This window comes from Electrophorus electricus, chromosome 17, assembly GCF_013358815.1.
Source record: "Electrophorus electricus isolate fEleEle1 chromosome 17, fEleEle1.pri, whole genome shotgun sequence".
Classification (NCBI taxonomy): Eukaryota; Metazoa; Chordata; class Actinopteri; order Gymnotiformes; family Gymnotidae; genus Electrophorus; species Electrophorus electricus.
The window spans coordinates 2,831,104-2,850,782 of NC_049551.1; the positions used below are offsets into that span (position 1 = coordinate 2,831,104).

Sequence of the window (19,679 nt, forward strand, 5' to 3'; positions counted from 1 at the left end):
ATAACCAGTATGTAGACACACACACACACACACACACACACACACACACACACACACATACATACACACAGTTTAATTATGAATTTAATTATATTCAGTTCTAAATTTTAAATACAAGTGCTGTCAGAACATGGCATAATTTATTTTATCATCATTTGACTACATAGACACTAGCATATATTGTTTAAATTCCCAATGCTCACATCAAGGGGGAAAAAAAAAACAAACGTCTATGATGCAATTATGTTTTATAAATTCTGATAAACTTGGGTTTAAAGAAGTATGTTTCAGTTAACATTTATCATGTATTCCAACAAAAATATTTTTAAAATATGTAACACCTTCACCTACTCTTTCCCGGAGGGGAAAAAACAAAAAACAATGAAAAACTCCAGTTACTGACATCCTCAGTGGAATTATATGAATTATTCTCTTTTTCCTTTGCTCTCTTATTCTCTCTTCAGATGCCTGGTGTGCAGCCAGAGCTATAAGGCAGAATGGTTAGCCTGGATCTCTTCTTCGGCAGGTTGCTCAGCAGGGACAGGACACGCCCGTATCAGTCACACCCTGCCCCAGTGCCGGACGCAGACGCTGGGTTTGGGCGGTGGCCTCCTCATTGGGATGGACTGTGTGCTCTAAATGCTAGAGGTGTGCTCGGGAGCTGCAGGTTCAGGTGCTGGTGGGATCTCTAGAAAATCTTCTGGAGCTATAGGGGCCACCCCCTCACGCAAGCTTCGGCCTTGCGTCCTTCCTAAGCTCCCATATATAGCCATTGCCTAATGGGACAGGGATAAAAGGTATGAGCTTCACACACGAAGAACAGAGGACAAGACAACGTTCCTTAGAGAATACATAGAATAAGAGCACAGGACAAGACAAATGTTCCTTAGAGAATACAAAGAATAAGAGCACAGGACAAGACAAATGTTCCTTAGAGAATACAAAGAATAAGAGCACAGGACAAGACAATGTTCCTTAGAGAATACAAAGAATAAGCCAGTGTATGTTATAGAACACGGAATACGAGAATGTTATAGAATATACAGAATACACAAGATAAGAGATTCTGGTTTGGAAAAAAGGAGGCTACTGCAGGCCATGGCAGTTATAAGGAATACTCATTATAGGGAATAATTTTCCATACCAAAATAACTGAAGGACATTAGTCACGGAAGACTGACCTGGGTGACCATGCTGGAGATGTCTCCTGTGTTGGAGGGTAGGATGACGGTGTTTGACTCCTTGGCCAGGTTAGAAAAGGCAGAGACATACTGCTCCGCCACACTAAGAGACGCTGCGGCATTTCCGTTCTAAAGCACAGACAGTAGCACATCCCGCACTCAGCATATCTGTTTTCACGTGCTAATGAATTTCTTTCTGTGTGTACTGTTTCTTAACACACGTTCACAATGACACGAGTTCACAGAGACATGACGCAAAAGCTCAGACCTCCAGAGTGAGGGCTTCAGAGAGAAGTCCGATGGCCTTGGCTTTGGCTTCTGCTTTTGCCAGTACAGCATTCGCTTCACCTATTGGTGAAGGTACACATTAAACTTCACCTATTCAGTCAACCTACTGTACACAAACACACACAGCATCATAATAGCAGAAGTTCTATAAAACTTGTAAAAAGCACTTGGCATAGTAATGGAAGCTCTGAACCCACCTGCAGCTTTGTTGATCTGTTCAGCCTTCTCTCCCTCAGACGCCAGGATCTGAGCCTGCTTGCGTCCTTCTGCCACGTTAATGGCTGCCTCTCGTGTTCCCTCCGACTCCAGAACCATGGCTCTCTTTCTCCGCTCAGCCTCCACCTGTGCACGAGCAAATCATAGTCCTGAGGCCACACAGTGAACTGTCACGCCAGAGTTCGTTTCCATAGTCCCATGCAGGCCACCGTTGTCTTCAGTGTTTAATAATAATAAGGCTGTGAGCATTCTGCGTAAAGGTCTTACAACTTTTGACATTTTCTAGATTGTTCCCTTTTGCGCACCTGCATTTGCATGGATTCCTTAACCCGTGGGGGAACGTGAATGTCCTTAATCTCGTAGCGTAGACAGCGGATCCCCCACTCATCGGATGCCTGGTTGATGGAGTGCACGATGTTGGCATTCAGAGACTCCCTCTCCTATTGGAAAAGTGTAGAGTCGTAGCTCATGTTAGGGTAGCACTGCACTGTCAGTCAGGATCACACTGCTGTAGTTCCCATTGAGGATCACCAATAACACAAAAAGGGCTTGAATGCAACCTGAACTACTGACATTTATAGAAACCTTTAACTTGTTATCAAAATTATGTTGTTTTAAGTCATTATATCTTAAGCAGTGAAGTCTAACCATCTACAATACATGGATACCAAAAGACAAGACGGCTTCATATCTAAAAGCTTTTGAGCCTCAATACAGTGTGTTAATCTGCTAGTGCATGGCACTATTACAGTTATTGAAATGCTTTGTGGAGGAAGGTGGACAAGACTCCAATACCCTAAAAACTTTATCCAGCGTGAGTTTTCCTAATTCTGATCTCATAGTCGTTTGTGCAAGTTGGGTCACTGCATACTCTGGGTCCTCAACTCCATAGCTGGCCTGGAAACGGCAGGACATAACAGAATGCTATGAGCCCTGTGCCACAGATACAGAACTCTTTCACAATCCAGTGTATCGTTATGACCTTAAAGGGGTCAAGTATCCTGAGGTATAAAACTCCATCTATCTGCAACGTCACATTGTCTGAAACACAAAAGACACACTTATTAAGACAACAGAGTGAAACTAAAAATAATCCAGTTTAGTGAAGGTAAAATATATAAACAGTTGAGTTCTACTCACCAAGAGATACAGCAGACTGCTCAGGCACATCTATCACTATCTCTTTGAGGCTCTGTACATACCGGATTCTGTCCAGTACTGGAATTAAGAAGTTTAGCCCCTGCAGAAATTGGTGAACGTTAATTAGGGAACATAGTCTTTGAAGACTTTCAACCACTCTACATTTCCATTCTAGGTTAGGAATCAACTAGAGTAGCAGATAGGTCTAAAGCAGGGATATTACAACTCTGGACCAAATCCATTCCTGAATTTTGTAATCACTGGTAGTTAATAATCAGATGATGTAACTGACTGGCCAATTTGTCATCACACCTGACTCCAAAGTAAAAGGAAGGAGGTTGTAATATCTGTACATCAAGGGCTGTGATTGAAATACTTGCGTTATATCAATAAACTACCGAGGACTGCAAATTCCAGATCTGGACTGGAGGTCCAGGGATGCCACAATCTGCTCTACAGAGCGCTCACATACTGGCTCCAGGATGCGGTGGAAGCGACCCATCCTCTCCACCACCCAGGCCTCCTGCTGTGGTACAAACAGAACCACTGTGTTCATGGGGAGACTGGATGCCCATCGCTGCTGGATCCGAGTTCTCCACGACACTGGGACAGTCTGTTGCGAGTGCTAAACACACCCACACACACCAACACACACACACATCCTTTAGAAATATGACCGAATGCCTCTAAAAATAGGTTTCAATGACAAGAATACTGGACCAAAGTTTTAAATGCCCTTTGAAAATTACATGGAGCTTTCTTCACTGGTTTCGGGTTAGCTGATAGCAGTGAAGCATGGATCATATCAAAGCTTGTTGGGTCTGTGTAATGCCTCACCGAGATGTTCTAGGTATTGATCCGGATTAGTTTCAGATATTACCACCGCTGCTGTAGCTCTCGCTTATCATCACTATTGGACAGGGACCACGGCCCTGCAGGAACGTTACTATACTGATCATTTGGTAGCTAGCTACACTAGTCATCATCTCGAACATAGGCAAACTGAACACTTAAATATATTATAGTTAAAATATTTTAGATTTATACTAAATTATTATTTCAGATTCCTCGTCTATATTAGTCTTAATTATTTCGCTAAGTTACCTAAGATAGCTTGGATAGTTAACTAACTAACGCTAGGTTACTTAGCTGTCATGGCTACAGCAGTAAAGACAGAATGTCATTCACAAATAAAATTCCTTACCTTTAGAAGGCCACTACCGGCCCGCCATACTACAGTCCTTAGCATATCAAGATTAAATTACACACGTTACTGGGTAATTTTTCTGAGAAAACGGAAAGCTCCTCGCCAACCTTCCAGCCCGCTTTTCCAAACGTGACTCTTGCAGGTTAGAGATGCACGATTGCGCCACGATAGAACGTGCAACGCTGAAACTCATCCGTCCACTTGGTAGAAGCCTATAGCACCCATGTATCGTTCCGGGTTGTTAACGATGGTATTAAACGGTAGAGCCTACCTATTTTATAGCTCAGTTCCTTAACGCTACAAGTTCAATCGTTTTCTTATGGTATCGAATATTTCCAACATCACATTTAGTTATTGTTATCTCGTTACAGGTTTACAAATCCATCGTTTAGAGGCAGAGGCTCGCATTTGACATCTAACGTCAATTATCAAGGTCATGGACATATGTAATTTCTGATATTTCCTGATATATAATTCCAATCGTAACTTAGGCCTGCTTGTCCAGGAAAGTGTAAATAGGTTTCATGTTCTGTTCTCCTTTGACAACACCATCGTGTTCAGAAATCTACACTCAAATTTTCCACTAGGGGGGAGCTGTGGTGGAGTACGTTAAAATATCAGTTTCAAAAAGCCCAGTACTACCCAGTTTGATAATTATGATCAAAAGTAAAAAAAAATGATTCCAAAACTCTTATTTTTTTCCATAATTTTTTTCTTTTGAATGCAATTAAGTAGCCTAATCAACCCCCGCTACCCCCACCCCCACCCCCCAAAAAAAGACAAAGGGAAAAATAAATCGTGCACGATCAATAGATTCGTTTGCATAAAACTGTGCTATCACCTCTAATAGCATATTCCTCGTGTACCCAACAATGGCCTTACTAAACTGTTTAAGTAAACCATGTTCATCATATAGACCAATTTATTGCAAACAAAAAGCAACAGCTTCAATGATTTCTTCTCATACACATTCACATTTTCAGGAAAATATGGCAGGACAAATCATTTCAAACAATGAAAATTTCAAATAATGATACTATGATTACTATGATTTCAAACAATAAATTCAAATAAGAAAATACTGCTCAGCTACTCTCAGTGATTAAAATGTAGCGGCAGATAGTAGAATGGTGTTCCTTTCAAAAGCTTGTTTGCTCAACGTGAAAGCCCTCATAAATTTATCATAAATATAATATATTATTTAGTCTTTTTCAATATTATCCCATAATTATAAGTTTTAATAATACGTTTCTCATTATTATAAGATTATGATTATCTCTCACTGTTGATATATAAAGTCATAAATATTAGATTAAAAATTTAAATTAAGAAATGAAATGCCTTATTTTTTCATTAGACAGCTTCCACAAAAAAAAAAAAAAAATGTTACAAAGTCCCAATTTTTCCCGAGTACAGAATTACCTGTGTTACACTGCACTTAAAACTCCGTGCGTCACACCTGTTCGTACTACTTGTCTAGTCAACGATAGCAAACGCTTCTTTGCTCTCCATTGGCTATTAGACTTTGGTGCCCCGCCTTCTCAGGAATCATAGTTGTTGAATGGATAGTTGTTATGTCATGAAGATCTGGATGGTACCGCCCTCGACCCGTTCCGCTGATTTCTGCCTCCAGCTACCTTTTATCATGGCGAGGATTCGGACACTCAACGCGGCACCTGTAGAATAGTTGGAGAAAGTTCACCGCGCAGCATTAGTTTGCCAGACGTCCGTGTTTACGCACACAGTAAAGTGACTTGTGGTATCGTTTGCAATGTCACCGGACAGCAGTCGTCTCTTCTAAATCCCTTGATTTATACTAACCCAGGATTTACCCAACAGGAAAAAGATTGGCATGTCTCTTCTCTGTGTGAGAGGTGAGGTGTTTTCACTTTGAGTTTAATTAATTTAGATTCTTACGTGTCATTGTCGTAGCCTATGCTTTGTGTACAAAAGATAATACGCGCTTTACTTTGTTTAGATTTTTTTCGGAAAGTTGCGCCGGTCCCTCTTGTCCAATATACATAAGATACTATACCAGTTGCCATTTCAGTGCTGACTGTAACTAAGGTCTTTGTAATCTAGTTATCGCACTACTGTGTAAAGCTTCCCTTGACTGAATGATTCGAGCAGAATCTCTTGTTGGAACGGAAAGGATTGTTGAAAATAATAATGTAATTTGGCGTGTAAGACAACCACAACCTAGCAGCTGTTTCTCCCCGCCAGCGTGATGCCATTACTTTTGAGACTGGAATGTCCCAAAGTAAACAAATAGGTAGAGCCCACCAGTTCTACTGTTCAACAAAGCAAGTACTATCTCATTAACGAAGAACTGTCACTACATGCTGTATATTATTACGAATTCACACTGAATTAATACAGATTTTAATTTCTGTCGACATTAACATGTAGGCCCCTGTGCGGAAATTTAACCTGTTATGAATAATTAAATTAATTCATTAAATCCAACTCACTTATTGTTAACATTTATTCACTTAACATTAACTGATATTTGTTGCTGCTATAAAAACAACAATAGTATCACCATCATCATCATTATTTACTTTTGCTTATTATTTAGTCATGACATATGGTGTATATGGAAATAATTATAAGTACTCCAGTCTGATCCTGTGTGTTTGTGTGTGTGTGTGTGTGTGTGTGTGTGTGTGTGTGTGTGTATAAGGGGAGTTGCTCTAGAAATTCTACTTTCATCTGTGGCCACTGGCAAGTCACTGATCAACATTTCCCCTTTGCTTCCTTGTCTGGTTGGCAGTCAGCTGTCTTCTGGTTGCACGTTATGGGCACTCTGTCTCTCTCTCTCTCTCTCTCTCTCTCTCTCTCTCTCTCTCTCTCTCTCTCTCTCTCTCTCTCTCTCTCTCTCTCTCTCTCTCTCTGTTGAACTGCCTCTGTTTGTTTGTGTGGTATTGCTTTAGGGTGTAAGGCAATGGGGGGGGGGGGGGGGGTGCACACTGCTCATATGGCCTTTGTCTGTTATTACACAGATTGATTTGAATAGGGAGAAGCCCTGGTACTGATGAGACAGTCAATAAGACAGAAACACTTCTTAAAGACCTGTAAGCATGTTTGTGATCTTCATCTTTTTCTTGATGACAACTTTTAAAACATCTTATTTCTATGCAAATACATTTTGGAAAGTGTAATGTTAGAAGAAAGGAGATGGCAGGGATAATCTGTCTTTACCAAGGGTTGACAGATTTTTTTTTCAGGTCTCATACCAAAACCAATACAGATTATTGGCAATCAAGGACATTGGTAACTGATATTTGGGGCCTATATTCATTTGCCATAAATTTGATTGTTTGTATTTATGAGAATGCAACTTTTACTAACAATTCACATTAAATGAACACAATATTTAAAATTATGACACTGTAAAAAAAAAAAGAAACATTTTGAGCTTTAGGAGAATCTGGGATTTGCTGTACTTGGCACAGCACATCTGGTGTAAATTGGGATGTAGACACACACGTTCTGGATGCATTCAGTCTACAGAAGAAGCAGTATGGATCTGAATACCTTGTTGCTCCCATGACCAGAGACCTGTCTCTCACCAAACCCATGTGCTGTTGGGCAGGGGCATGTTTGTTTGGCTAGTGTGTAATTGACGAGGGTCATCATCTGAGTGTGTGCAAGAGTGCATTAGCGACATTATGATTGAATACAGGGTGCTTTTTGCCAACTCCTTTGTTTAACTCGCTCTTTTCTTTCCTCGGCTGGTTCACGTATTCCTCCAAACACCAAAAACGACATTTGATTGGATTTACTCGACACGTGGTCCTTATTTCTGCCAATCCAGTAGTGCTGTGAGTGCGGCATATAGACAGATTACAGAAATGTTTTTGTGTTGTACATCATCTATATTCAAGCTATCCAATAAGTGGACAGGACATTGGGTCACTTTACAGTTTTTGTTTTATCATAGTTGCATCAGATATGCACATTCATATGGTTTTTATTGTCAAAGAAATGAGTTCAGATTCCAGTTACCCAGGAAAAGTTGACCCCTAAGATGTGCTTGTTTTTGTTTTTGTTGTATATTTATCCAGCTTGTGCTGCTCTACTCTCTGCCCTCGTCTACCTACCCTGTGCTCCTCTACTCCATCTGCCCTCGTCTACCTACCCTGTGCTGCCCTATTCATTCTTTCACCGTTTCTCCAAGTACCCTCTGCTTCTCTGTCCACTCTGTGTTGAATCTATTCTCTGTGCTGATAGATACATACACACATACAACCTTGTCATTGAACACAGTATAAGTACAGGAGAATGAAATGCAGTTTTTCATATGCCAAAAAGGCAGATAAATCATGAAATTGTGCATCACAGTTGGTATTCTTATCTGAGCGGGAAAGAGAAGAATGTTGGCATACATGGTATGAGAAATAAATAAATACAGATGCAGTGCAGATTCAATGTTTAACTGGTGGGTAGCACGTGATATCAGTGATTATGGTCTGCGAGAATGTGAAGGGTCGATCTGCTCTTATCTGTGCTCCTCTGTCTATGCCCTTCTTCACTTGTGCTGTGCCAGAATTGGAATATGACTTACAACTATGCAAGAGATGTGCAAAAAATATCAATGATTCTGTACGCTGATATAAACTCAAAACCTGTTTGTGTGAGATCAGCAAATTGCAGTTTTTTTCAGAACGAGGAGAGATTTTGTGTAATGTACCAGTCTTCAAGCATGCAGAAAGCCATGTTGTTTGGATGAAAGTGTGTCTGAGGTGAAAAAATGTACTAACCAGTTGAACATTGAAGTCCTGCACGGTTAACTGACAGTGCTGTGTAGCTGCTGCCTCAAGTACGGGAGAAGCTGTGACTGCCTCGAAAAACGAGAGAAGATGTGACTGCCTCGAAAACGAGACAAGCTGTGACTGTAGCCTGCAGCTCTCAGAATGGAGACAAGTATTTTGTCACACATGCATAGTAATGACATAGTAATGTGTTATAAATCCACTTAAGTTAAGAGGACAAGGGCTAAAGGAAAAAAATGAATGCATTGGTTAAGTAAGCTGTAGTAACTGTGAATGTGGGTGTAGTATGTGTAGTCATTTTGAGAAGTTTATTTGATTTTTTTTGTAATTTTGATAGCAGTTGTAAGATTCAGTGATGGCTGCCATGAAGCATTCCCAACCCCAGCAATGACTTTTTTGTTGTTGATTCTTTGTTTTGGTATATGGTAACACCATATGACATTTACAATTAGGTTTTTCTTTGTTTGTTTGTTTGTTTGTTTTAACCTTGGTTCCTTTATTTTGTGCATGGTAGTAATCTGGTCACTGCAGTAGTCTGTTCTGCCTGTTGGGTTTACAGGTTTAAAAAACCTGAAGATACTGACTCCCATGTTGATCTCAGATTTACGAAATACTGACTATCTTCACTCGAAGAAATGATTTCTTTGTTATACTAGGGTCCATTGGGTAATTTCACAACTGCTGAAAGATAACTTGGGATCAGGTAACATGATTTTACTACACTTACTAGTTTTTATTAATTGGCAGTTAGCATTTTACAATAAATTTGACAGTACAACTGACAATTTGACAGTAAACTGACAAAAGGCTCAGTTTACAATGGGTTTACAATAAAGGCTCAGAAAAGGTAAGTATTTTGGGTCAGTTGTGTCTGAGGCTGTTTTAACAAAACGGTTGGGGAAAGATTTGATTGCACTGAACAGCTGTGAAATAAAATCACCAGAGAGACTGTAGCACAGAGATTAGCTACCATATGAGGCATGAAATAATGTTTATGCAACAGAAAAAGATTAATTACTTGGAGAATTTACCAAGAAAAATCCTGTCTGTGCATGCTGCAAAGATCTCCAAGAATCAGGCCCCAAAAATTAACCCAACAAAAATGGGAACAGACATTTCTCCTATTTGCCTTATTCCATAAACATGAGTTCTAATCTATGATAGGTATTACTATAGATATGGAAGAGGTCAGCATAACATTGACTGGCAGCTGCACAGGTGATTTCAGCGGTCTCTGTGTACTGAATGAAAACAGTCCTCCCTTGTAATTTCATCTTCTCATCAGCGTCATGCACCAGCTGCAGGGATTCTCACCATTCAAGTGTTAGTTTAGGCTTTGACTTCATCATGGACTTTGTCTGACACTTGCACTGAATGTCTAACAGAATTGCATGATATTGACAAAATCACATTGTGATTATATTACTACGTGTTGCTCCAGTAACTCCTGTGGCTCACCTGGTACAATAGGTAGAGCATGGTGCTGCTAGCACCTGGTAGAGCAGGTAGAGCATGGTGCTGCTAGCACCTGGTAGAGCAGGTAGAGCATGGTGCTGCTAGCACCTGGTAGAGCAGGTAGAGCATGGTGCTGCTAGCACCTGGTAGAGCAGGTAGAGCATGGTGCTGCTAGCACCTGGTAGAGCAGGTAGAGCATGGTGCTGCTAGCATCTGGTAGAGCAGGTAGAGCATGGTGCTGCTAGCACCTTGTAGAGCAGGTAGAGCATGGTGCTGCTAGCATCTGGTAGAGCAGGTAGAGCATGGTGCTGCTAGCATCTGGTAGAGCAGGTAGAGCATGGTGCTGCTAGCACCTTGTAGAGCAGGTAGAGCATGGTGCTGCTAACACCTGGTACACCTGGCGAAACATTCGTGAACTCTTAGTGTGACATGGTTTCAGACTGGTTTTCAGAATTGATAAATCCAACAGTCCACAGAACACTCATCAGGAGCATCTGAGTTTGGCCAGGAAGATCACTACACCCAGTCAAGCATTTAGAGAGTTTTAGAGGGCTCATTTACATAGTATGATCTCTTCATCACAAAGGGTGATGTCACAATATAGATCATGCTACATATAACTTCCTAATGTTTTTGGTCTATGAGCATCATTTCCGATTTTCCACAGTAGGCTGCAAAACTCACACCAAAATTCAGATTTATTTGTTGATGATAACTCACAAATATTGGACAGTTAAACCCGAGGTTTGAGAGTGTGTGTGTGTTTGTGTGAGACCAGTGGAACTGCTGCACATGACTGCCTTCTTCCTTGTCTTTTTGCAGTCACACTGCAATTTCTTTATTCAATTATTTCCCGCCAAAAGAGCCATCTCTATGGTGATGTCACGGCCAGTGTCTATGGTGAACGAGTGTCCACATGAGATCAAAAGATGGTGTGGTGAACCACATCAACTCAGCACCCTGCCCTGACCTCTCCCACCGCCCTGACTTGTCCCGTCTTCACGCTGCTGCTTCTCTAGATCAATGGAAAAGAAGCAATGCAGAGATCACACAGTGCATGTTTGACTTGAATACATTTTCATTAGTTCATATGATGTATTTTGAATTGCATGTCTGTAATGCTAACAGCAGGTATTGTGTGATATGTAAGAAACATCTGTACAGGGAGAGACAGGTAGGGTCCAGCCATGCCCATCAAAGCACTTAGGAGGTGAGGAAAGCATTCAGAATCAGATCTGTTTTAGCAGACGATTCTATTATAGCTGTTGTTATATATGTATCATTTTCAGTAGCTGTCTTATTGTGACGTTGTGGGAATGCGTTTGTGTTGCACAGAACATTGGTGAGCCTGTAGTTTGCATGAATGTATGGCACAAAGTAAAATCCTGGCACAGATATGCTGGAAAAGAAATTGATGTGCTTTAAAAATACTGAATGAGCTCAAAGTGGCCAAAGCACTATAATTAAAAAAAAAACTTGGTGTCGCAGTGTCCTTTTTGGGGGGGGGGGCTTCTGTTATTTAATATTTTAGTGTATATATGTCAGATAGAGGATAGAGAATTTAAAAAGCTTCTGTCTGTAAGAGGTAAGGCAGTCTGCAGTGAGTGACTGGCGTAGTTGGGGAGAGGGAGCGAGAAAAAGGGAGGGAGATTGAGAGGAAAGGAGAGATGGAGGGAAACTGGACGATAATCCTCTACCCATCTGCTGTGCTCCTTTGTCCGCTCGTCCAGCTGACTCTCAGGCCTCGCCGCGCTGACTCCACAGTGCCAAATGTAAACAGCAGGCACTGCAAAAGACACCAACCCCCCACTTCCTTTTTCCTGTTGCACACTTCCTGCCTACCTAGAGGGATTCACAGTTTCAGTCCTGGAAGGCTACATATCCCAGCTTTATAGACTTTCTCCCAGTACTAAGCCATGTATTTTATATCAAGTGCTTTCTGAGCTTAATCAGGTGTGATAATGTAGGGAAACACTACAATATACGGTGTAGAGTCCTAGCAGAGAGAATGATACAGGTGAATGACTCTCTCTGTCACATGACTCTCAGGATGGCTGTAATGTGACCTAAGATGCAGGCATCATCACTGGTAATCTACTTGGCAGATTCACAGATTCAGTTCACCAGAATATGGCCACTGGTCGCAGCAAAGATATATGTAGTGTCAATCTGGCTTTCTTTCTTTTACCTTTTGTTAGCAATTTTATATCTGATGTGAAGATACTTGATGGGTTTTTTTTTTACCTTCTGTAATAGCAAAACATTGGTCATGTGACTCTTACTTCTGCTACCAGAATATACTGTCCTGCTCTGCTGCCCCACTGAAACATGTTTAGTGTACAAGCTCACTATGGCTCATCAGCACCACAGATCCCCAGTGCAGTTGCTTGGATCATTCAGCCAGTCCATATTTCTACATTGTGAATGCTTTAATTGTCTGCTTCTGGAACTGATTTACAATGGAAACAATGACCCAGTTCTCATGACACAGGCCACATGTAAAGGAATAAGCAATTTCGAACTAGTTTTTGAGTATGTAGCATAGTTAAAAATGTTAATGAGTTGAGTATATATTCATGCTGCCAGCTGTTTTTTAGTATGGTTTGGATGGACACTATTGTCCCATAATGCAATGCAAAATGGAAAGGGAGGAGCTACTTATGTCTAGGGAATTTTGAATTTAGCTAGCCACAGTAGTCACCTAGCTCAGTGCTTGGCCTTTATAAGCTAATTATCTAACTAGATGATGGCAGCTAAATTTAGATAACTTATCCATATTTATAAGCGAGGTAAAAGATCAGGACTAAGTATTTTAGATTTTTATGTTAATACCCCTGTCAAAAGTAACTGTCACATCTTACAGTGATGCATGTTGGCATAGCAACGCTTCATCACTTTCTGTTATTACAAAACAAAGTAGTATGTTAATATTTTGTGTACTAACCTAACAAACCCATACTATTAAGATCAGTATATTGTATATATCTCATAGGATTAGTGTGTAGTATGTTATTGTGGTGCACTTTAAGATTCTGAGAGAATATGTGAACAACATTTTACATCTAGGAGCGAAACTGGGAAAGTTAAAATGTCATTAGGGTTTCTGAGAAAACCTGAATCTAAACTAACCGGAAGGATAAGCCTCAGTTTCCACTGAGACACTGAATGCTTACCCACTCTCCAGAGCCATAAGGAAACTGGGGAAAGGCACTTGCATACCTAATTTTTATTTTCCACTGCGTGTTCCTCTCTTGGCCTGCAATCTGCGGATGTTTTTGTTCTAATTTGCATGTCTTTGCATAAGCAATCATGCCTGCCACTTTACATTGCTTTGACTTGTGCTGATTTGTATCTGAAACTTTAATGTAGTCAAATGTCCTACAAGGAATTGACTTTTCTTAGTGATTTGCATATTTGACAGTGAGCTATCACATTAGCTGTCCAAGCCATACTCAGCCAGAGCAGCTTTGACTATACTGCTTATATGAAATAACCTAAAACTCACACTGTAGGATGTTACATACCAACTATACCTAGGTTAGATTACGTATAGGTTAGAATTTATATAATACAGTACACACTGTTATTGGAAGTGTTTATGTGGAATAATCCAGTGATGGCTGCTAGACATTTGGTCCTCTCATCTATCTGCCGCTGCAGCTGCTGTTATAATGCGGGCTACGGTAATCTCCCCCAAATCCACACTCAATCCCATAATAGTCATTGTGTCTATACAAAAGGAGCTTAACATTTTCATTTCTGTACTTCTAAAAATATTTTTATAGTTATAAATATAGTTATGAATAAAAGTTATATTTTAAACTGTTTGAAACAGGAAAAAGATTTTTTTAAGAGCAGTCAGTTTCTATGATCATTTGGAACATAGGTTGATTTCAAGCATTAAATTTTATTTTGTATCCAGAGTAAGTTTTTGTAGAAAAAACTGAGTGGAAAAAAACCCCAAAAACTGAGCTGCTCCGGGGTCCTCGCTGCTTTATTGATACAGTGGAACAGGAGATTATTGGCAACAATTTCCAAGTTTTATCCTTGAAGGATATTCTGTAAAATTAAAAACTCAGATCAAGTGCCTTGGTGTAACCCTTGAAGATTTTATCATGTGAGCAACATAGTCCTTACCAGCACAACAAAATCCTTTACATTGGCTGCCTACTAAGTTACATATTTATTGCAAAGGCTTGCTTTTGATGTGTAAAGCCCTTGGTGGATTTGCTTTGACATATCTTGCTGATCACTTCCGACCAAGTTCATAGAAGATGGTTTTCTTATAAAACTCCTAAACTTTGAACTAGATATTCAAAGAATACTAGGAATGTAAACCTTAAAGACATATAGCTGGACTATAAGTATTATTGTCATTTTTTATTTAAAAAAAATGTATTTATTAATATGTAAAATGTTTCATTAATGTACTGTCATGGACTTTGTTTAATCAAATAATTTTTTACTCTGTTTGAAGCATTCAGAGATTTTGGAATATGCTATATAAATGAACATGATTATTATTAGTCTCTCACTTTTTGCTCGTTGATGTAGTTAATATGCTCCACAATGCCACAAAGCCCAATGCCCCAGTAGTTTTGAACACAGGTCATGGCTGCAGTGCACAGGGCCTCTGAGAAGAAGGCAGCAGGATTAATGAATGAAGTCCAGCATCGAAGTGACAAAGGACACCATGAGAAATACCCTCTACCCTCTAAATCTATTCTGAATGGTGCCAATCTCAGTTACTTTTCATTGGGACTGCTCAATGTATTATATTGGCTTGTTTTACATTCTAACCATTCTCTCTCTTTCTCTCTCTCTTTCTCCTTTTGTTACTTTAGTAAAGAAAGCCAAACTTCAGGGCCCACGAGGTAAGTGCAGTATTGTTATTTCTTATCTAGTATATAATTTAAACCTATTTATTTAAATACTGCTCCTTTATCTGTGATGCATCTTAAGACAGGGCCTGACCTTTCTGTACATCTCCAGGGAAACAATATTTGGTTTGATCTACCCTACATGATATGACTCTGTAAAACAAAGGATACGGTTGTCAGGATTTCCTCTAGTTCTGACACTTAGTCCACTTTCCATAGTCCAGTTTATGCCATGGCCCACACTGCGAGAGGACATCTAGTCCTGGAGCCCCTCAGAACAGCAATTTTCCCTGTGCTATAACAATTGTCTCAACTCCTGAAAAGCCTGGTGATTGTGTTAGAGCAGCGAAGAAAGTAGCTCCACATCAGGATGACTTGTACCACCCCAAAACTACCCTAAACTACCCCAGACTACCTCTAAATTACTCCAGACTACCCCTAAACTACCTCTCACATTCCCTTAAAATACCTGTAAGCTACACTGCTTGCATGGGATTGCTTTATTACAAAATGCAACATGAAAATACGACACTAAAGTCATCAGCTCCTTCCTTCTCTTCTCCTGTGACGCATTCCATCGTGCTTATTGCTTGCTGATTTTTAGCTTCCTTGAATGATGTAATGGCTCAATTATCGTAGCCATTGCATGAAACTGGCATGGCATACAAGAACTGGGATGTCGCTGTGCTTCATGTCCTGGACAAACATGGGATCAGACAAGCAAGCTGTCGTGCTGACACTGGGCCTTTCTTTATGACTGACTGTAAACAGGCCTACCAATCTTGCCTCTATGGCTGGCTGTCGGCTCTTTTGTTTCCATGTAATCCAGTGTTTGCTTAGCTCTGTAAACGTTCACCCGGGGCCCTCCACGCCCACCCCACACCTATCTCAGCGGCATGGGTGTTCTCGTGCCAAACAATATGTGGCCTGCTCTGGGTGAAAGGAAATTAATTATGACAGGTCTTGATTTAATGGGCTTGATGATTGTCACTAATACAACAATTCATATCATTGCATTATTACCCTGGCTGTAATAATGCAATGATATGAATTGTTGTATCAGTGACAATCATACCTGAAATATTGTAAGTGAAGCGATCTTCCTATATATCCCTATGATTTTTACTTTTGCTGCATCTACTTGAAGAATAAAAGTTGAGAAAACATATAAACTGTTAAAAAAACATTTTTTTAAACAAAAAGAAAGAAAGAAAGAAACAAACAAAAGGTTACTCTGAGAAGTTAATTTGGAGCTTACTCTGGATACTGTATAAACATTAATCTTACATTAATCTCTGAGAAAGTCAGAGGGACATGTGGTGTTGTCTTGGAGTGGTTTGGTTTGGCTCTGAGAGAGGCTTTTACAGTTCATGATCTCGATCATTGTCTCTGCTGATCAATGCCGCTGCTTGGCAGTTCACATCAGTCATCATAGACATGACACACAAAAGATGCACTGCTGTTCGCTTTGACGGTGAACAGACTCCTCAGGGACAGAATTATCCTCCACATATATCAGACTGATCAACCACACACATCACCAGGGGCATTAGCTGTATATGTAAAGATTCTGGGCTCAATCTTGCAATGTACTTTTTTTTTTTTAATTGACTGTAGTGCTATTGTGCAGAAGGAAAAATTATTTGTGGGCGACATCGAAACATTTAGGGCTTTAGCCCCAAAGACTTATCCCTAATGACATCCCTGGATATCAGAACTATCTATAAAAACAACAGAACTATCCACCACAGACATTGAAGCTATCTGCACGTAGACATCAGAACTGTCCACCACAGGGATTGGCAATGTCTGCACACATCAGATTTATGTTCATGCATACATTGGAACTATTTCCCAGAGGCATCAGAACTTTCTGCACACAGGCATTGAAATGATTAGTACTACACACTAATTGGAATGATTAATACTATACACTAATTTGAATGATTAGTACTACACACTAATTGGATGGATGATACTAAGCACTCACATGTTCATTAGGAGATCAATGCAAAGCATTGGCTTCTAGATTCCAGGCTTTCTACACCTATCCATAAAAAATTAACAAGCATCAAAAATGAATAAAGAAACATTTGGTACACCACTGGTTGGTTAGCAAAGAAGCAACCTTCAAGAGTTTTTAAAGCTGAATTATTCATCTATAGTAAGGTTGAATTCTAACTCATCAGAAATGTAGTTCCCTGTTTTTGTCTTCCATCCAGTTTACTGCTTTTGTAGGATTATTGTAGTTGGTGCCTCAGCCTGGTTCTAGTGCTCCTGTGATTAATTAGCTCCTCCTCCATCTTCTCATCGCTTTTGTCTTCATACTCTTGTGCTGTTTACAAGTCGCAGCAGCAGTCATGGGAAATGCTGTGTAATCTGTTTGAGAAAGTAAAATGTGGTTTTGCAGAACCCGGCATAAGGTACAAGTGAACAGAGGTTTCCTGTCTCTCAGGACAACAGCGCTAATGGCTATCAGTCTACCTCCGCGACGCTAATAATACCTCAGCGATGACAATACTACCTTAGCGATACTAATGCTACCTCAGAGGAAAGGCTTTTCCAATTACAGTCAGAGTTCTCAACCAGTAGACTTTATTTATTTGTTTGTTTGTTTAATAGTTTTAATAGTTTCTTTAATGCTACTGCAGTTTATTAGGTGACGCTATTTTTGCAGTGCACAAAACAAAATGGTTGTTCTCTTTGCCATTATCTTTCCTGTTTAATCTTATGACAAAAGGCATTCATCGGCTTTTGGTTGGCAGTTGCAGAGACATGTTCTGGTTGAAGTAGGATACCTCCTTTTGTTATAGCAGCCTTTGAATTTGATATTTTTACAGGACCTTGTTTTTTAAAATGAACTGTTTTTGTTTGAATTTTTTTGTTTGTTTTGTTGACCTGTTGTCATGGGCAAAACCGCTTGCTTTTTAATCCCTATGGCAAAGAGCGAGACAATGGAGGACATTGAAGATCGGAGGATCTGTTTTATCAGCTGAGATTCTTCTCTGGTTCTATCACTAGCCATGCCCATTGCTGTCGATACACACATATATGTCTGTGTGCCTGTGATCATCCATAGTACCACTCCACTAGTGTGTGTGTGTGTGTGTGTGTTTGTGTGGTGTGTGTGTGTTTGTGTGGTGTGTGGTGTGTATGCGTGTGCGTGTGTGCGTGTGTGTGTGTGTGTGTGTGTGTTCTGTCCTCTTCTGTTACTGGGGTGGGAGAAGAGGACATGGTTGTGGAGGGGGCTGGTGAGGATGAAAGGGAGTGCTACTGGACCCATGTCACTCCCACAACGCACTCCTCTCTCAGAAAGAGCAGGAAATGAAGAGGCTTGATTGTCACCATGTCTGTAATCTCCCTGCGGCCTGCATGAGGCTTCCGTGAAATTACCAGAGCACGGTCAGACGGGGTCAGTGCACACAGCGTTAGGACAACGGACAGAGTGCAGGCCTCTGTCTCAGCCGCCTGCTAGAGGCACCTGTGCAGTTAGAGCGTCAATAGAGAGAGACGAAAAGTGAAACAGAATGGATATAAACAATCAAATCAAACTTACACAGCTGATGAAGGACCTGACTGAAAAATCCAGTATTTAAAAACGTTTTTTTACATTGAAGCTTTTACCTATGTGTGTGTGTTTGGTGTGTGTGTGTGTTTGGTGTGTGTGTGTGTTTGGTGTGTGTGTGTGTGTTGGGTGTGTGTGTGTGTGTGTTTGTGTGGTGTGTGTGTGTGTGTGTTCCTCATTCCTACTATTGTTTTTGTGTGTTTGTTTTTCTCAAGGCACTCAGCTTTCTGTTGTCCCTCCCCTTTTTATTCAGCTGTAGTATTCATTACTGAGTGAGCAGTATTTACTATTTACGTCTTTAGCCTCAGCATGGTGTGCTGGGCTTTCTCTTAGGCTCTTACTAATTTTTAATTTTCATAATTTCAATTTTGGGGTCTACTTGAATAGATTGTTCCCAAACACATTATTTTTCTCATACTTTACATATTTTCACTAAGTCTGAAATGCTTAGATTTGCATTTACATTTACATTTATGGCATTTAGCAGAAGCTCTTATCCAGAGTGACTTACAAAAGCACTTTGTCATTTGCTCATAGAACACATCCTAGTACAGTACAGCAGGTTAGAGTCCAACATACCAACGATCTAGAATACTGTAGAAATACCGGGATCGCTGCTGATGCCTAGAAGTACAAAATGCATAAAGTCTGTCTTAGACAATGATAAGTGCAATAAACAATAAGTGCTAGAGTTTGTTAAACAACAGTGTAATAAACAATAAGTACTAATTTAGTCAGTCAATATAGGAGCAGGGTCAGTTGTTATTTAAATATTCCACGAATAGATGGGTCTTCAGTCTGTGTTTGAAGACTGCAAGGGGCTCTGCTGTCTGGACAGGAAGTTCATTCCACCATCTTGGACCCAGGAGAGAAAATAGTCTCGATGCTTGTCTTCCATGAGATCGGAATCACAGTATTTCAAGCCGAGCCGTACTTGAGGTTCGAAGTACTCGAGGTACGGATCGGGCTTTT

The 19,679-nt window shown here is 40.3% G+C and overlaps 2 protein-coding genes across 3 annotated transcripts in view; one reads left to right on the plus strand and one right to left on the minus strand.

The window, feature by feature from the left end:
• Window positions 1–121: 121 nt before the first annotated feature.
• On the minus strand, window positions 122–4,208 carry stoml2 (stomatin (EPB72)-like 2). Its single transcript, XM_027006462.2, has 10 exons — window positions 4,030–4,208; window positions 3,298–3,450; window positions 2,826–2,925; window positions 2,668–2,726; window positions 2,481–2,582; window positions 1,991–2,125; window positions 1,667–1,811; window positions 1,450–1,529; window positions 1,182–1,310; window positions 122–776 (listed from the first exon to the last, which is right to left on the minus strand). The coding sequence occupies exons 1-10, from the start codon at window positions 4,072–4,074 to the stop codon at window positions 636–638; spliced, it is 1,089 nt and encodes a 362-aa protein (XP_026862263.2). The 5' UTR covers window positions 4,075–4,208; the 3' UTR covers window positions 122–635.
• Window positions 4,209–5,687: 1,479 nt separating this feature from the next.
• Window positions 5,688–19,679, plus strand: part of unc13bb (unc-13 homolog Bb (C. elegans)) — a 68,293-nt gene continuing 54,301 nt past the window's right edge. For both annotated transcript variants that reach the window (XM_035535896.1, XM_035535895.1), the window contains exons 1-2: window positions 5,688–5,906; window positions 15,107–15,136. In XM_035535896.1, coding sequence (XP_035391789.1) covers window positions 5,885–5,906; window positions 15,107–15,136 — 52 coding nt within the window. In that variant the 5' untranslated portion in view covers window positions 5,688–5,884. The remainder of the gene's footprint in view (window positions 5,907–15,106; window positions 15,137–19,679) is intronic.

Bases quoted from the DNA above. Each gene is read 5' to 3' on its own strand.
- stoml2 (XM_027006462.2), bottom strand. From the start codon at position 4,074: ATGCTAAGGACTGTAGTATGGCGGGCCGGTAGTGGCCTTCTAAAG. The intron at 2,583-2,667 runs GTCATAACGATA...TGCCGTTTCCAG, and splicing joins GGATACTTGACCCCTTTAAG to GCCAGCTATGGAGTTGAGGA. The intron at 1,530-1,666 runs GTGGGTTCAGAG...CTTCACCAATAG, and splicing joins ACAGATCAACAAAGCTGCAG to GTGAAGCGAATGCTGTACTG.